Source organism: Aquarana catesbeiana, linkage group LG03 (assembly GCF_042186555.1).
Source record: "Aquarana catesbeiana isolate 2022-GZ linkage group LG03, ASM4218655v1, whole genome shotgun sequence".
Lineage (NCBI taxonomy): Eukaryota > Metazoa > Chordata > Amphibia > Anura > Ranidae > Aquarana > Aquarana catesbeiana.
In genome coordinates this window covers 549,157,203-549,170,468 of record NC_133326.1, presented here as the reverse complement: position 1 = coordinate 549,170,468, position 13,266 = coordinate 549,157,203, and the positions used below count along the sequence as shown (strand labels likewise).

Genomic DNA, 13,266 nt, shown 5'->3' with positions numbered 1-13,266 from the left:
ACCCGATTAGAGCCTCTCCAAGATTGGTAAACATAGTCTATTCCACAAAATTGTAGTAGACTTGGATCCTGATTATGTTTATCTTTAAAATGGAGGGACACACTGTGATATTTAAAACCCTTTTTTATGTTCGCTAAATGCTCTGTGATTCGGACCTTTAGCAATCTCTTGGTGCGTCCCACATAGAATAATCCACAGTGACACCACAGGAGGTACACTACATATGGGCACAGCATAATGTTGGGGGGTCAGGGCCCCCTCTGGTCTCCCCCTAGGGACGCCATTGAGTAAGAGGGATGACATTCCCCACATGCAAAAGGTCTTTCTAGGTCATGCATTAGACTTTTGCATGACAACAGCTACGTCTGATACAATGGCCATTTCTTTTCACAGAAGGCTGGCGTGGCTATGGGAGTGAAGTATGCTCCCAGCCTAGCCAACCTATTCTTGGCAGAATGGGAAGATAGACATGTATTCAAAAATAGGAAGCCACAGCTGAGATTCTACCGCAGATTCATAGATGACCTCCTGTTCATTTGGGAGGGTTCTAGGGAATCTGCGGTGGAGTTTTTGGGATACTTGAACACTAATACAAATAACATTAGATTGGATTTTGTTATTAGTGAAAAATCTGTCAACTTCTTGGATGTGACTATAGAAAAGACTAACAATGTATTGAGCACTAAAGTAAACTTCAAGCCCACAGACCGGAATAGCTTTTTGTCCATTAGGAGTGGCCATTATCCAGCTTGGATTAATAACATACCTAAGAGACAGATGCTCAGGGTCCGAGGTAATTGTTCAGAATTAAGCTTATATGCCTCTCAAGCTGATGTACTCAAGGAAAGATTTCTCCAAAAGGGTTATGAAGAAAACACTTTAAACGAGATCATTCAAGAAGTAGCGAATATCCCAAGATAACAGTGTTTAAGAGAAAAAGATGATTTAATACAGACTAATCAACACCAGTGGGGATTCATATCGAATTTCCATTATCAATATAAGGACATTGAAATGATTTTTAAAAAGCATTGGCATATGCTCTGTAGAGATAGACATTTGGGGGAAGTTTTACCGAATCAACCAAAATTCATCTCCAGACGAGCGCCAAATTATTTGGGATCGGGTAGTGAAAAAAATCTTGAATCAACCGAACCATCAAACAATTAAAATTGCCTTACAAGGTTTTTATGCATGTAGGAAGTGCATTTGCTGCAGAACGGTGCAAGTAACCAATAGAGGTATGACTAAAATCACCAACATTGATAATGAGTCCTTTGAAAAAAGAGAACTCATTACATGCAATTCCTGATATGTAGTGTACCTCCTGTGGTGTCCCTGTGGATTATTCTATGTGGGATGCACCAAGAGATTGCTAAAGGTCCGAATTACAGAGCATTTAGCGAACATAAAAAAGGGTTTTAAATATCATAGTGTGTCCCTCCATTTTAAAGATAAACATAATCAGGATCCAAGTCTACTAAAATTTTGTGGAATAGACTGTGTTTACAAATCTTGGAGAGGCTCTAATCGTGTAAGAGACTTAACCCAGAGAGAAACCCAATGGATTTTTCTTCTGAAGTGCCTCTCTCCCAGAGGAATGAACATTGAAGTAGACCTGAATTGCTTCATTAACAACTTTTAAAGGGTTATAACACCGCTCTATGTAGCCATTTAGACGGTTTGTGGTGGACATGCATAGACTTTGATCGGCAATAACTGTCTGATTTATATGCATCCTGTTTGAAATCATATGAATCCCCATGAAGAAACACATCATTCCTCTCTTGATTTACATGAACATATTGATATGCTTTATTGGAGAGGATGATGATACATTTATATACGAATAAGGAAGATTAAGTGGCGATGTTACATCAATACTTTTCCACTCTACCAGTTTAAATTTTATGATTAGATAGGACATATATATCATTTTTTATTGAGGTGGTGGAACTACTCATCCCAATATAGTTTCAATAGATGAGACATAATCTCACTAGCGCTATGTGTGGTGTAGTTTGGCTGTAATCAGCGGAATATTACACTCATAGCGTTGTAGTTATATATTATCACTTATTTTTTATAGTGGTGACTAGTTTAACGATGACTTAAGAACTTATCTCTGTATCCATAATCCATCACAGACATATTGTCAGATGAGATATGCATTATCTCTGGCTGCTATTGACTCTGCTGGGTAATTTTATTAAATTTAATGTTCATTTTAGTTTAATTTAGTATTTTTTAAGTTGAGTGCTCTTTATTCCATTCAAATTACATGAGCTATACACAGCTGGAACCAGAAGTGTTATGCTATGTGCACAGAAGAGTGAGCTATCTGTTTTTAATGATGTTTTTAATGAGGTTTTTTAATTTTACCATGTTTAGTTTAGCCGGTGATTAATATTTGGAAGAGATGCTAGGTTTTCACCCATTGATTCATTGCCTTTTGTATTTTAATTTGTATCTGTGATAAGTAAGATGTAAGATCGCTGTATTGCGGGTACGGGGACACAGGAAGTGTGCAGATGCAGGGGATTTGTGTCCGCCCACTTTAGACACAAAACGAATAAAGTGATGATTGCTGTGCCGTATAGCCAATCCCATGATTAAGTCCTTCTGACGAAACATGTCGGGGCGTGGCTATACGGCAATCTAGCATGTGTGACGTAAGACGTTGTGATGAGACACGGTACATTGGGAAGCGGAGGATCGGGTCGAGGAGCAGGTGAGAGCATTACCAGCATACACACACCCTGGGTCCGCCGTGACCGTAGTATAACGTTCAAACCACTGCATGGATTGCCTTGATGTGGTTGTCTTTTTGCCTGCTGTGAAATGTTTTTATGTGAGTACAATGGTAAAGGATTACTGAAATATTAATAAATTCTTTTGGATGGTATCACACTATTGGAGCGCTTTTTCTCATTTACATGTGGAGCAATCACTTCATGGAGAGTGCTTGAAATATACCCTATTGGAGATCTGATTTTAACCCCCATTTGAGTGGGTTGAGGCGATTCTGGGCAAACACGAGAGTGTGAGGCTAAAGCAGCTGGTGAGTGCGTTTCTTTGAGGGGAGTGGAATCACTGGCACAGAGGTGTGGTGGATGATTACAAGAATCACTTATCTCATACTGGAGATCTTATCACATATTGACTTTCGTTCACACAGTTTATGGACCTTTTTTTAATTATATATATTATATTTTTTTAGGAGTGATATATGAAGTTCACACTTGTCACAGGGTGATAACAATTTGTTTATTCACTGAATTTAGGTTTGGAGTTTGTTATTTCATCATTCATGATTTATTGAATTTTGTTACTTATGACATCATCATCTACATTATTACTTTATTTGGTATCAATAGTTTCACTTACATCATATTTGTATGATGTTAGCGCCACCATTTATACCTATATTTTTTAATAGAGATTTGAATTCTGTTCACAGATAAAGGATTTTAACACTTTTGAAGGGGTGTAGAGAAGAGAGAGCTGCAGATAAACAAGTAAAACTTACGTAAGAGGATTTGTTTCATCTCTGTGTATCATTTGAGGCTGTTCACTTCGCTGAGTATATGTAAGGGCTTACAACCACTTTAAGCCTCTCGCTGCCAGGTCTGTACGTCGTACGGACCTGACAGCGGGGATTTCCACACTCAATCCGGTGGCTGCATCCACCGGACTGTGTATGAAACTGACAAGCAGACTCCTGCCTGTCAGGTGAAAGCATTCAGGCGGCTGGGCTACCTCCATGTTTTCAAGGCTCCACTTGCCCATCTGCGGGCCCGGGACCAACATGGCGGGTACCGGCGAGTGGAGGGGAAGGAGGAGAGCGGATGCACAGAAAAAGAAACCTTCAAGACACTGTATATTCAGGAAACATGTCTTATGGAATTACAGCCAATAGAGTTTACAGTTTTTGGTGGGTTTTTTGTATTTTAAAGTTGCACTTCTGTTTGTCAAAAAGTAATATTTTTCTTTATGAAACTTGGTATTATTTATAATGATGTTATATACCACAATGGCTAAATCTGTGTCTGTAGTGCATGTTCAAACCTTAATACCACAAATAACAGGTTATTAGATGAGTATATGAGTTTGAGAATTCTGGAGCAGCCTTTTTCAACCCTTGAGGTTTCTTCAGGGGTGCCTTGGAAAAATCCCTAAAAATGTATCAAAAATTGTATACAAGCCAGCAGGTGGATCAAGCCTGCCTTTTAGTTACACAAACCCACAGGTTTTCATTATGCGCCATTACAACCTTCTAGACCAGGGGTCCTCAAACTTTTTAGACAGGGGGCCAGTTCACGGTCCCTCAGACTGTTGGGGGGCCGCACTATAGTTTAAAAAATATGAACTAATTCCTATGCACACATCTTATTTGTAGTGCAAAAAAAAAAAAAAAAAAAACAGGAAAAAAACAGTACAATATTTAAAATAAAGAACAATTGTAATCAATATGAACTTATCAGTATTTCACAGACTCCCCTCATTACAGAACCACTCCCAATCACAGGCCTCCCTCCCCATCACAGACTCACCCCATAACAAAGCCCCCCATGACAGATCCCCCCGTCACATAGCCCCCCAACACAAACTCCTCTCCATCACAAAGTCCCACATAACAGATTACCCCCATAACAGACTCCCCCATATCACATACTTCCCCCATCACAGGTACCCCATCACAGACTTTCCCCATAACAGACTCCGCCATCACAGATAACCCCATAATAGACTCCCCCATAACAGACTCCCCCATCACAGATCCCCCCATAGCACAGACTCCCCCATCACGGATCCCCCCATATCACAGATCCCCCATATCACAGACTCCCCCTATCACAGACTCCCCCATAACAGACTCCCCATATCACAGACTCCCTCATCACAGATCCCCCATAACAGACTCCCCATCACAGATCCCCCCATATCACAGATCTCCCCATCACAGATCCCCCATAACAGACTCCCCCTATCACAGACTCCCCCTATCACAGACTCCCCCATATCACAGATCCCCCCATAACAGACTCCCCATCACAGATCCCCCCATAACACAGATCTCCCCATCACAGATCCCCTATATCACAGACTCCCCCATAACAGACTCCCCCATAACTGACTCCCCCATCACAGATCCCTCATAACAGACTCCCCATCACAGATCCCCCCATATCACAGATCTCCCCATATCACAGATCTCCCCATATCACAGACTCCCCCATAACAGACTCCCCCTTATCACAGACTCCCCATCACAGATCCCCCCATATCACAGACTCCCCCATAACAGACTCCCCATATCACAGATCCCCCATATCACAGATCCCCCCATCACAGATCCCCCCATATCACAGATCTCCCCATCACAGATCCCCCATATCACAGATCCCCCAAATCACAGACTCCCCCATAACAGACTCCCCCATTTCACAGATCCCCCCATATCACAGATCCCCCATATCACAGATCCCCCCCATATCACAGACTCCCCCATATCACAGACTCCCCCATATCACAGACTCCCCATATCACAGACTCCCCTCATCAATATTACACTGCCGCCCCTTGTATAATATCACAGCACTCCCACTCAGCACTTACCTGTATCACACAAGACACGAAGCATGGTAGGTCCGGACAAAGGGCGGGACTTTGGAAGTGAAAGGCAGGTGATTGATTCCTGGGACCGCCCCGATGCCTAGTAACCAATCACCTGCTTCTTAGCACAAAAGGTCCTTTGTCCAGACCTGTCATGTTTCCCGTCCTGTGTGATAAAAGTAGCAGAGGGCAGGGGGAGTGCTGCGATGTTAAAGGGGCAGTCCGCGGGCCGGATAAAAAAATGCTGGAGGGCCGGATTCGGCCCGCGGGCCATAGTTTGAGGACCCCTGTTCTAGACACTGGAATCCTAAATCAATGAGTCAGTGAATAAGGAGGATATCTGTTGCCTCCACAGCATCCTTGTTTGACCCCCTCCCTGTGCCTATCTCTCTCAGCACTGGGGAGGCATTAGCTGACTGATGGAGAGAAATTGACGGGGAAGAGAAACATTGGAATACTAGTCAGTGCCTGCGTGCAAAAGTGTATTTGCTTTGGAAAAATAAATCACCTCTAAAGTTGGGTGTCCTACGTGTGGATGTTGCTGCATTGTAAAGCTATTAGAATAGTTTTTTTACATTTTAGAATGGGGTGCTTTGAGACTGTCCATAATTTTAAAGGGTGCCTTGACTGAAAAAAGGTTGAGAAACAATGTTCTAGAGAAATGCTTAAATAATGCATTACAATTTAACTATACCCATTCGATTTTAGTCAACTAAAACGTACTGGAGATTTGAATCGACCGAAATACGAGTAAAACTTTAATAATTCAGATGACTAAATTATGACTAAAACTAAAATGGCATTTTAGTCAAAAGACTAAGACTAAAACAAAATCAAAATTTGATGTCAAAATTAACACAGTTGTCTACACAGGCAAAGATGCATTTTGCGGTCTCCACCGTCCTCCCACCACCCCCTCCTGCACTGGTACCGCCTTAACGTTGTGCCCGTAATGTGATGGATTGCAGTGTGACAGACATCACACAGCACTGAAAATTTGAGCTGTGCTGAGCTGCCATTTATGCATTCCCTGCTTCCCCTCACTGGCTACGGCAGCTGGCAGGTAAAACTGTATACATAATTGCAACTACGTATTGTATCCAGATGAATTATACCTTGTTTTTTTCAGGACAAATTGGGCTTTTTGGTGGTAAATGGTAACAGATATCTATCTCCTGACTTTTTTTATCAAAGGAAAAGTGGCCCACAATAGTAAAAAATATTTTTTTTTAATTTAGCTGTATATTTATTGCTATTACTATAAAACTTACCATCACAGAACAACCCAAAATAAAATTCTCCTTCTCCTGATGATCACCGCTATACCACATATGTATATGTTTTTTGTTGTTTGTACGCCAGAAACATAAGCGTGCATTGCTCTTTTTTTTTTATACCTAAAACACGCTGACACTAATACCGATTTAAAAAGTTTTTTTTTTTTTTTTTAAAACCTACCCAAAATATACTGACCTTATGCTGCATGCTTTCAGCACAAACACTGGTGTGTAATGGCAGTGGGAAGGGGTTACGCCTACTCAGCCTAGTTGCATTAATTTATTTACTTTTTTAAATAATGTATTTAACAGGAGTATCCTTAATTTTAAGAGGGAAGTTTCAGGAAAAAAAAAAAAAAACATACATTTTAAATACAGAACTTGAAGCAAAATAAGTGTCAGTGCCCATCAATGCTGCCTCATTAGTGCCAATCTGCAGCCTCACTATTGCCCATTAATGCAGCCCAATCCGTGCCCATCTGCAGCTATGCCATTGCCCATCATTGCAGCCTTATCAGTGCCCATCTGCAGGCTCACCATTGTCCATCATTGCAGCCTGATCAGTGCCCATCTGCAGGCTCACCATTGCCCATCATTGCAGCTTGATCAATGCCCATCTGCAGCCTCACCATCAGCCATCACTGCAGCCTGATCAGTGCCCATCTACAGCTGTACCATTGCCCATTATTGCAGCCTGATCAGTGCCCATCAATGCAGCCTCACCAGTGCCAGATTACACTGAGGGATCTCCTGTGTACTCGGCACTCGCATCACACACAGTCCCGCCTCCTGGAACGGCTCCAATGAACACCAGTCCAATGCCGGGAGTCGGGACATGTGACATCTATCCTAGGAGTCGTCCAGAGGCAGACAGCCAGGTAGCCACACATGGTTTGCTCCCTATTTTCGGGGGGGGGGGGGGGTTATATGCCGATAAATACGGTACTGGATGAAACAATTGTCTATTATAATCTATATGCCTGAAGTTTGACTCTAAAGACACATTAAGCTCACAATTTCAAAGTAAAAAATTGTGTCAGACAACTCATGAAGCTAATTTTACCTTACCTCTTTCAGGATTTTAAAGGCCTCGATAAGAGCTTTGTTGACAGTTCCAACTCCTTTTGCCTGCAGCTCATCCACCAGCTGCTTGAAATGCTGGAAAGAAGGAAGAAAGGAAGGAGAGAGATTAACCTTTTTCACAACAGAAAAATAATAAATGTTCAGCAAAAGTGCATGGGTGATATTTTCTGTTTTTTGCTGAAATTTCAGGAAGTAGCAAGCTTTCAGTTTTTAAATATATTAAAGACAGCGCCTGCTCCACCTTGACTATATCTAAATGCCAATATGTTAGTCCATATAAGTGACTATACCTGGTTACTATCCTACAGAACTCCTCATTAATGTAGCATCTAAAGGACAAGGATGCATGGGTACAATAACAAAATACCAAGAATATTATTGTGCAAAAAATTGGATAAACATCTATCAATGCAATTGTCCAGAGACTAGTATTAAAGTGCATATGACGATATAAGTGCAAACAAAGTCTTTTCTGGGTGAAAAAAGTGCTGTTGTTCTCCGTGTCCCATAGGTGTCAGTGCATCCACCTCCTGGGGGTAGTCAATGATCCGCACTCACCAGATATGTTGGACTCCTTCACCATACAGCAAGAGGAGTCTACTGTGCATGTGGGTCAATAATGGGGACCACTTCCCAATGTGATCTCCTCTGTGGGTGTCCCGGTTCCCTCTGTGTTAGATGACTTCCGGTGATGGCTCCAGAACTCCTGGTGCAGGGAAGTGTGCAGCGGGCGGTGTAAGAGAAAAAATGAATTTCATTTATTTCATCTAACACCGAGGGAACTGGGACACATACAGAAGAGACTGCTTTGGAAAGTGGTCCCCATTATTGACCCACATGCACGGTAGACTCTTCTTGTTGTATGGTGAAGGAGTCCCACATCTGGTGATTGCGGATCATTAACTACCCCTAGGAGGTGGATGCACTGACACTAGGGTTGCCACCTCATCCCTTTAAAATGGAACACATATTAATTACACAGGTTCTGTGGCTGATTAAGGTGGTAATTAAACTCACTTGGTGCCTTATCTGCAATAAATTAGCCTCAGAACCTGTGTAATTCATATGTGTTCTGGTTTAAAGGGATGAGGTGGCAACTTTAACTGACACCCATGGGACACAGAGTAAAACAGCACTTTTTTCACCCAGAAAAGACTTTGTTTGCACTAATACAGGGGTCAGGAACCTTTTTGGCTGAGAGAGCCATGAACGCCACATGTTTTAAAATGTAATTCCGTGAGAGCCATACAATATGTTTAAAACTAAATACAAGTAAATGTGTGCATTTTATGTAAGACCAACACTTTTAAAGTACATAAGTCTCTGAATTCTTTTTAATAACGTTGTTATGCTGTTGCTAACCAATCATGAATAAAGTGCTTCTTACCATTAATGCGACTTTTCGTGTTCGATTAATCGATTTTTTTTTTAATCGACTAATTTTGATTAATTATAACTGTAATGTCGTCATCTCCCCCACTGTAATATCCATGTCATCTCCCCCACTGTAATATCTACATCTCCTCCCACTGTAATATCCACATCTCCCCCACTGTAATATCCACATCTCCCCCACTGTAATATCCACATCTCCCCCACTGTAATATCCACATCTCCCCCACTGTAATATCCACATCTCCCCCCACTGTAATGTCCACATCTCCCCCCTGTAATATCCACATCTCCCCACATATCCCCCACTGTAATATCCACATCTCCCCCCTGTAATATCCACATCTCCCCCACTGTAATGTCCACATCTCCTCCACTGTAATGTTCACATCTCCTCCACTGTAATGTCCACATCTCCCCATATCTCCCCCACTGTAATATCCACATCTCCCCCCTTGTAATATCCACATCTCCCCCCTGTAATATCCACATCTCCCCCACTGTAATGTCCACATCTCCCCCACTGTAATGTCCACATCTCCCCCACTGTAATGTTCACATCTCCTCCACTGTAATGTCCACATCTCCCCATATCTCCCCCACTGTAATATCCACATCTCCCCCACTGTAATATCCACATCTCCCCCCACTGTAATATCCACATCTCCCCACATCACCTCCAATGTAATATCCACATCTCCCCTACGATTGTCTGCTTGCTTACCACTACACAAGCTGGCAGATCCACGAGCAGTTGAGGCGGGTGATGATGACGTCAGCGCGCCTCTCACCTAGGCCACTGCCAGGTGTACCAAGATGGCAGCAGCTCCGGAGCTAGGCCAAAGCCACGGCCTTTCCTATGGGCTCAATCCGCAGATCGGCACACCACGCGATCCGCGGATTGAGAGGTGAGAGCCAGATGCAGCCATCAAAAGAGCCACAAATGGCTCGCGAGCCATAGGTTCCCGACCCTGCACTAATACCACAATATGCACTTTAATATAAGTCACTGAACAATTGCATTGACAAGATGCTTATTCAGTTTTTTTGCACAATAATATTCTTGTTATTTTGTTATTGTACCCATGCATCCTTGTCATAACATTTAGATGCTACATTAATGAGGAGTTCTGTAGGATAGTAACCAGGTATAGTCACTTATATGGACTAACATATTGGCATTTAGATATAGTCAAGGTGGAGGTGTCTTTCATTTATTTAATTCAACCTTGCCCCCCAGTAGGGACAACATAGGACAGCAGCGGCTTATACATTGCCATTTTTTCCAAGTCGCGAGTGCTTTCTATTTATTTATTAAGCTTTCAGTTTTGTTCACCCCTATTTAGCACAGTTTATTGGTAATTAGTGGCCACACACTAGGTGTTCAGGGGTCTCAACCTGTGTTATAGTTAGACCTCATTTACATGTACACAAAGGGTTGCCACCCTTTGAAGAGCAATCCACATTGGACCACTCTTCAGAGGGTTTTTGACAGGCAGCGAAGACATTGCATGTCGTTGTGGGGCATCCCCATTAAGTTTTACAGTTCACATTTGGCAAGCAGTACTGCCCGCTGAAAGCAACAACAGGGCCCATTTTTATTGCCCCATGGTATATGTACACCCTCCTCCATTGCCTTTGCAGCTTAGGGTGAAGCAGTTTGGGGGTTGTAAAAAAAGCATCTCAACTGCACATTTTTACTGCCCCCTACAAATGTGTAAACTAGGCGTTACATATTGTAAGTTTATAAACATCTGGGAGCATATGTCAGCCATTCTGCAGTTATCCATTTATGGTATAATCACGGATCCAAAATGACACAATTTTTTTCAAACTCAACTCTTTATCACTGGGATTTAAGTGTATGAAAGGATATAATAAAAAAAGAACACCTCTTGATCAGCCAGAAAACCAGTGAGCTGCTAAATTCTTATTTGGGCTGACAACACAGTCAGTGAAATTCCAAGCAGTGTTGTCTGCTGGACATCTCTTCTCCTCTCTGCCCCTCTCCATTCCTATCTTCATGCTTCTCTGCCCCTCTCCATTCCTATCTTCATGCTTCTCTGTTCCTCTCCATATGCTTACATTAAAGGGTGAGGAAATGTAGTTTTGAGGTTGTCCCTATGCCAATAGGAACCGAGCTCTCAGATGCTGCCCCTACAAAAATAACCTAGAATAGATCATGTTCCAGCATTAAGAGAAAGATTTGGGGGCAAATTGGGGTAATGCTTAGACATACATTTAATACAATATAAAACCATCACCCACACCCTATATCACATTAGCACAGCCAGAGAATATTCCCGCTGCAGTTTCTCATAAAGGAGTAGGACAATTCCAGATGATCTGGAATATAAAGGACATCCTCCTGTAGCTAAAATTTGTGCTGCAGCCAGGAGATGAAACCCACATAGCAACAGGCAGAAAATAACTCCAGTGACAGTTTCAGATCTTTCTGGCTGCCACTTCCTGACTCAAATCACAATCTCTGTCTTTGCCAAGTACAGCAGATTATAACTCCATCTACGGCACTAGGTTCTGCACTACGAGAACTGTCTGTATGGAGTATATAAGCTTTCCCCGTCTTTGTGTGGGATTTCTCCAATGTTCCAGTTTCTTCCCACAATCCAAATATATACTAGTGGCTTAAAGGAAACCAGTCTTGGGAAAAACACAAAGCTGCCATTGCTAACCTTTTTCTGGAAATGGTAACTGCATGGCTATTATCCCTAACCTTTGGCTTTAGTACTTTTTGAGTATGTGCCCTGCAACCAGTATGCAAAACTAGCTCCAGTAATTTTGACTGTGGATGGGGCATATTGTAAGAGTTTAAGCTCATTTGCAGCAGAGCCTGATGTGACTGTCTCAGTGTTCTTTATACAGCACTGTGAATAAAATAAAAGTGTGTGACTATGGTGGGGAAAGAATAGTGTAAACTCCTCTTCTGTAAAATCTATTGTGAATGGCTCAGTGTTACCTGTACAGCAGTGCAGAATATGTCATAGCTAAATAAACTTATAATAATAGTACGTGACCGTGGTGGGAACATTAGGGTGTGAGCTCCTCTGGTGCACAGACTGAATGGCCTCTGTAAAGCACTGCTGAACATGTCAAAAATATATAAATGTATAATAATATTAGTGGGTGACTGCAGTGAGGACATTAACCACTTAAGCCACCCGTCGCTTTAACTGACAATTGCGCGGTCATGCGAAGTTGTACCCAAACAAAATAGACATCCTTTTTTTTCCCACAAATAGCTTTCTTTTGGTGGTATTTAACCACTTCAATACAGGGCACTTAAGGCACCTTCCTGCCCAGACCAATTTTCAGCCTTCAGCGCTGTCGCAGTTTGAATGATAATTGCACGTGGTGGCCATCCTGGTGGTCCTGGGCGGCTTCCCTGGTGGTCTTGGGCGGGATCCGAGGGGGGCTGTGCTGATAAACAATCAGCACAGACCCCCCCTGTCAGGAGAGCAGCCGATCGGCTCTCCTCTACTCGCGTCTGTCAGACACGAGTGAGGAAAAGCCGATCACCGGCTCTTCCTATTTACATCGTGATCAGCCGTGATTGGACATGGCTGATCACGTGGTAAAGAGTCTCTGTCAGAGACTCTTTACCTAGATCGGTGTTGCGGGGTGTCAGACTGACACCCCGCAAAACGATCGCTGCGATGCGCGCCCCCGGGGGCGCACAACGGCTCGATATCCTGATCACGTCCTATGACGTCCGGTCAGGAATATCAAACCACTTTGCCGCCGTCATTTTGTAATAGGGCCGGCGGCAAGTGCTTAATCACCTCTGCGGTTTTTATTTTTTTCGCTATAAACAAAAAAAGAGCGTCAATTTTGAAAAAAAAAAGCAATTTTTTTACTTTTTGCTATAATAAATATCCCC

The 13,266-nt window shown here is 42.5% G+C and overlaps 1 protein-coding gene across 5 annotated transcripts in view; it reads right to left on the bottom strand.

Moving 5' to 3' along the window:
* Positions 1 to 13,266, bottom strand: part of CACNA2D4 (calcium voltage-gated channel auxiliary subunit alpha2delta 4) — a 374,858-nt gene that overhangs the window by 284,969 nt on the left and 76,623 nt on the right. For all 5 annotated transcript variants that reach the window (XM_073621593.1, XM_073621591.1, XM_073621594.1 and 2 more), the window contains exon 10: positions 7,962 to 8,051. In XM_073621593.1, coding sequence (XP_073477694.1) covers positions 7,962 to 8,051 — 90 coding nt within the window. The remainder of the gene's footprint in view (positions 1 to 7,961; positions 8,052 to 13,266) is intronic.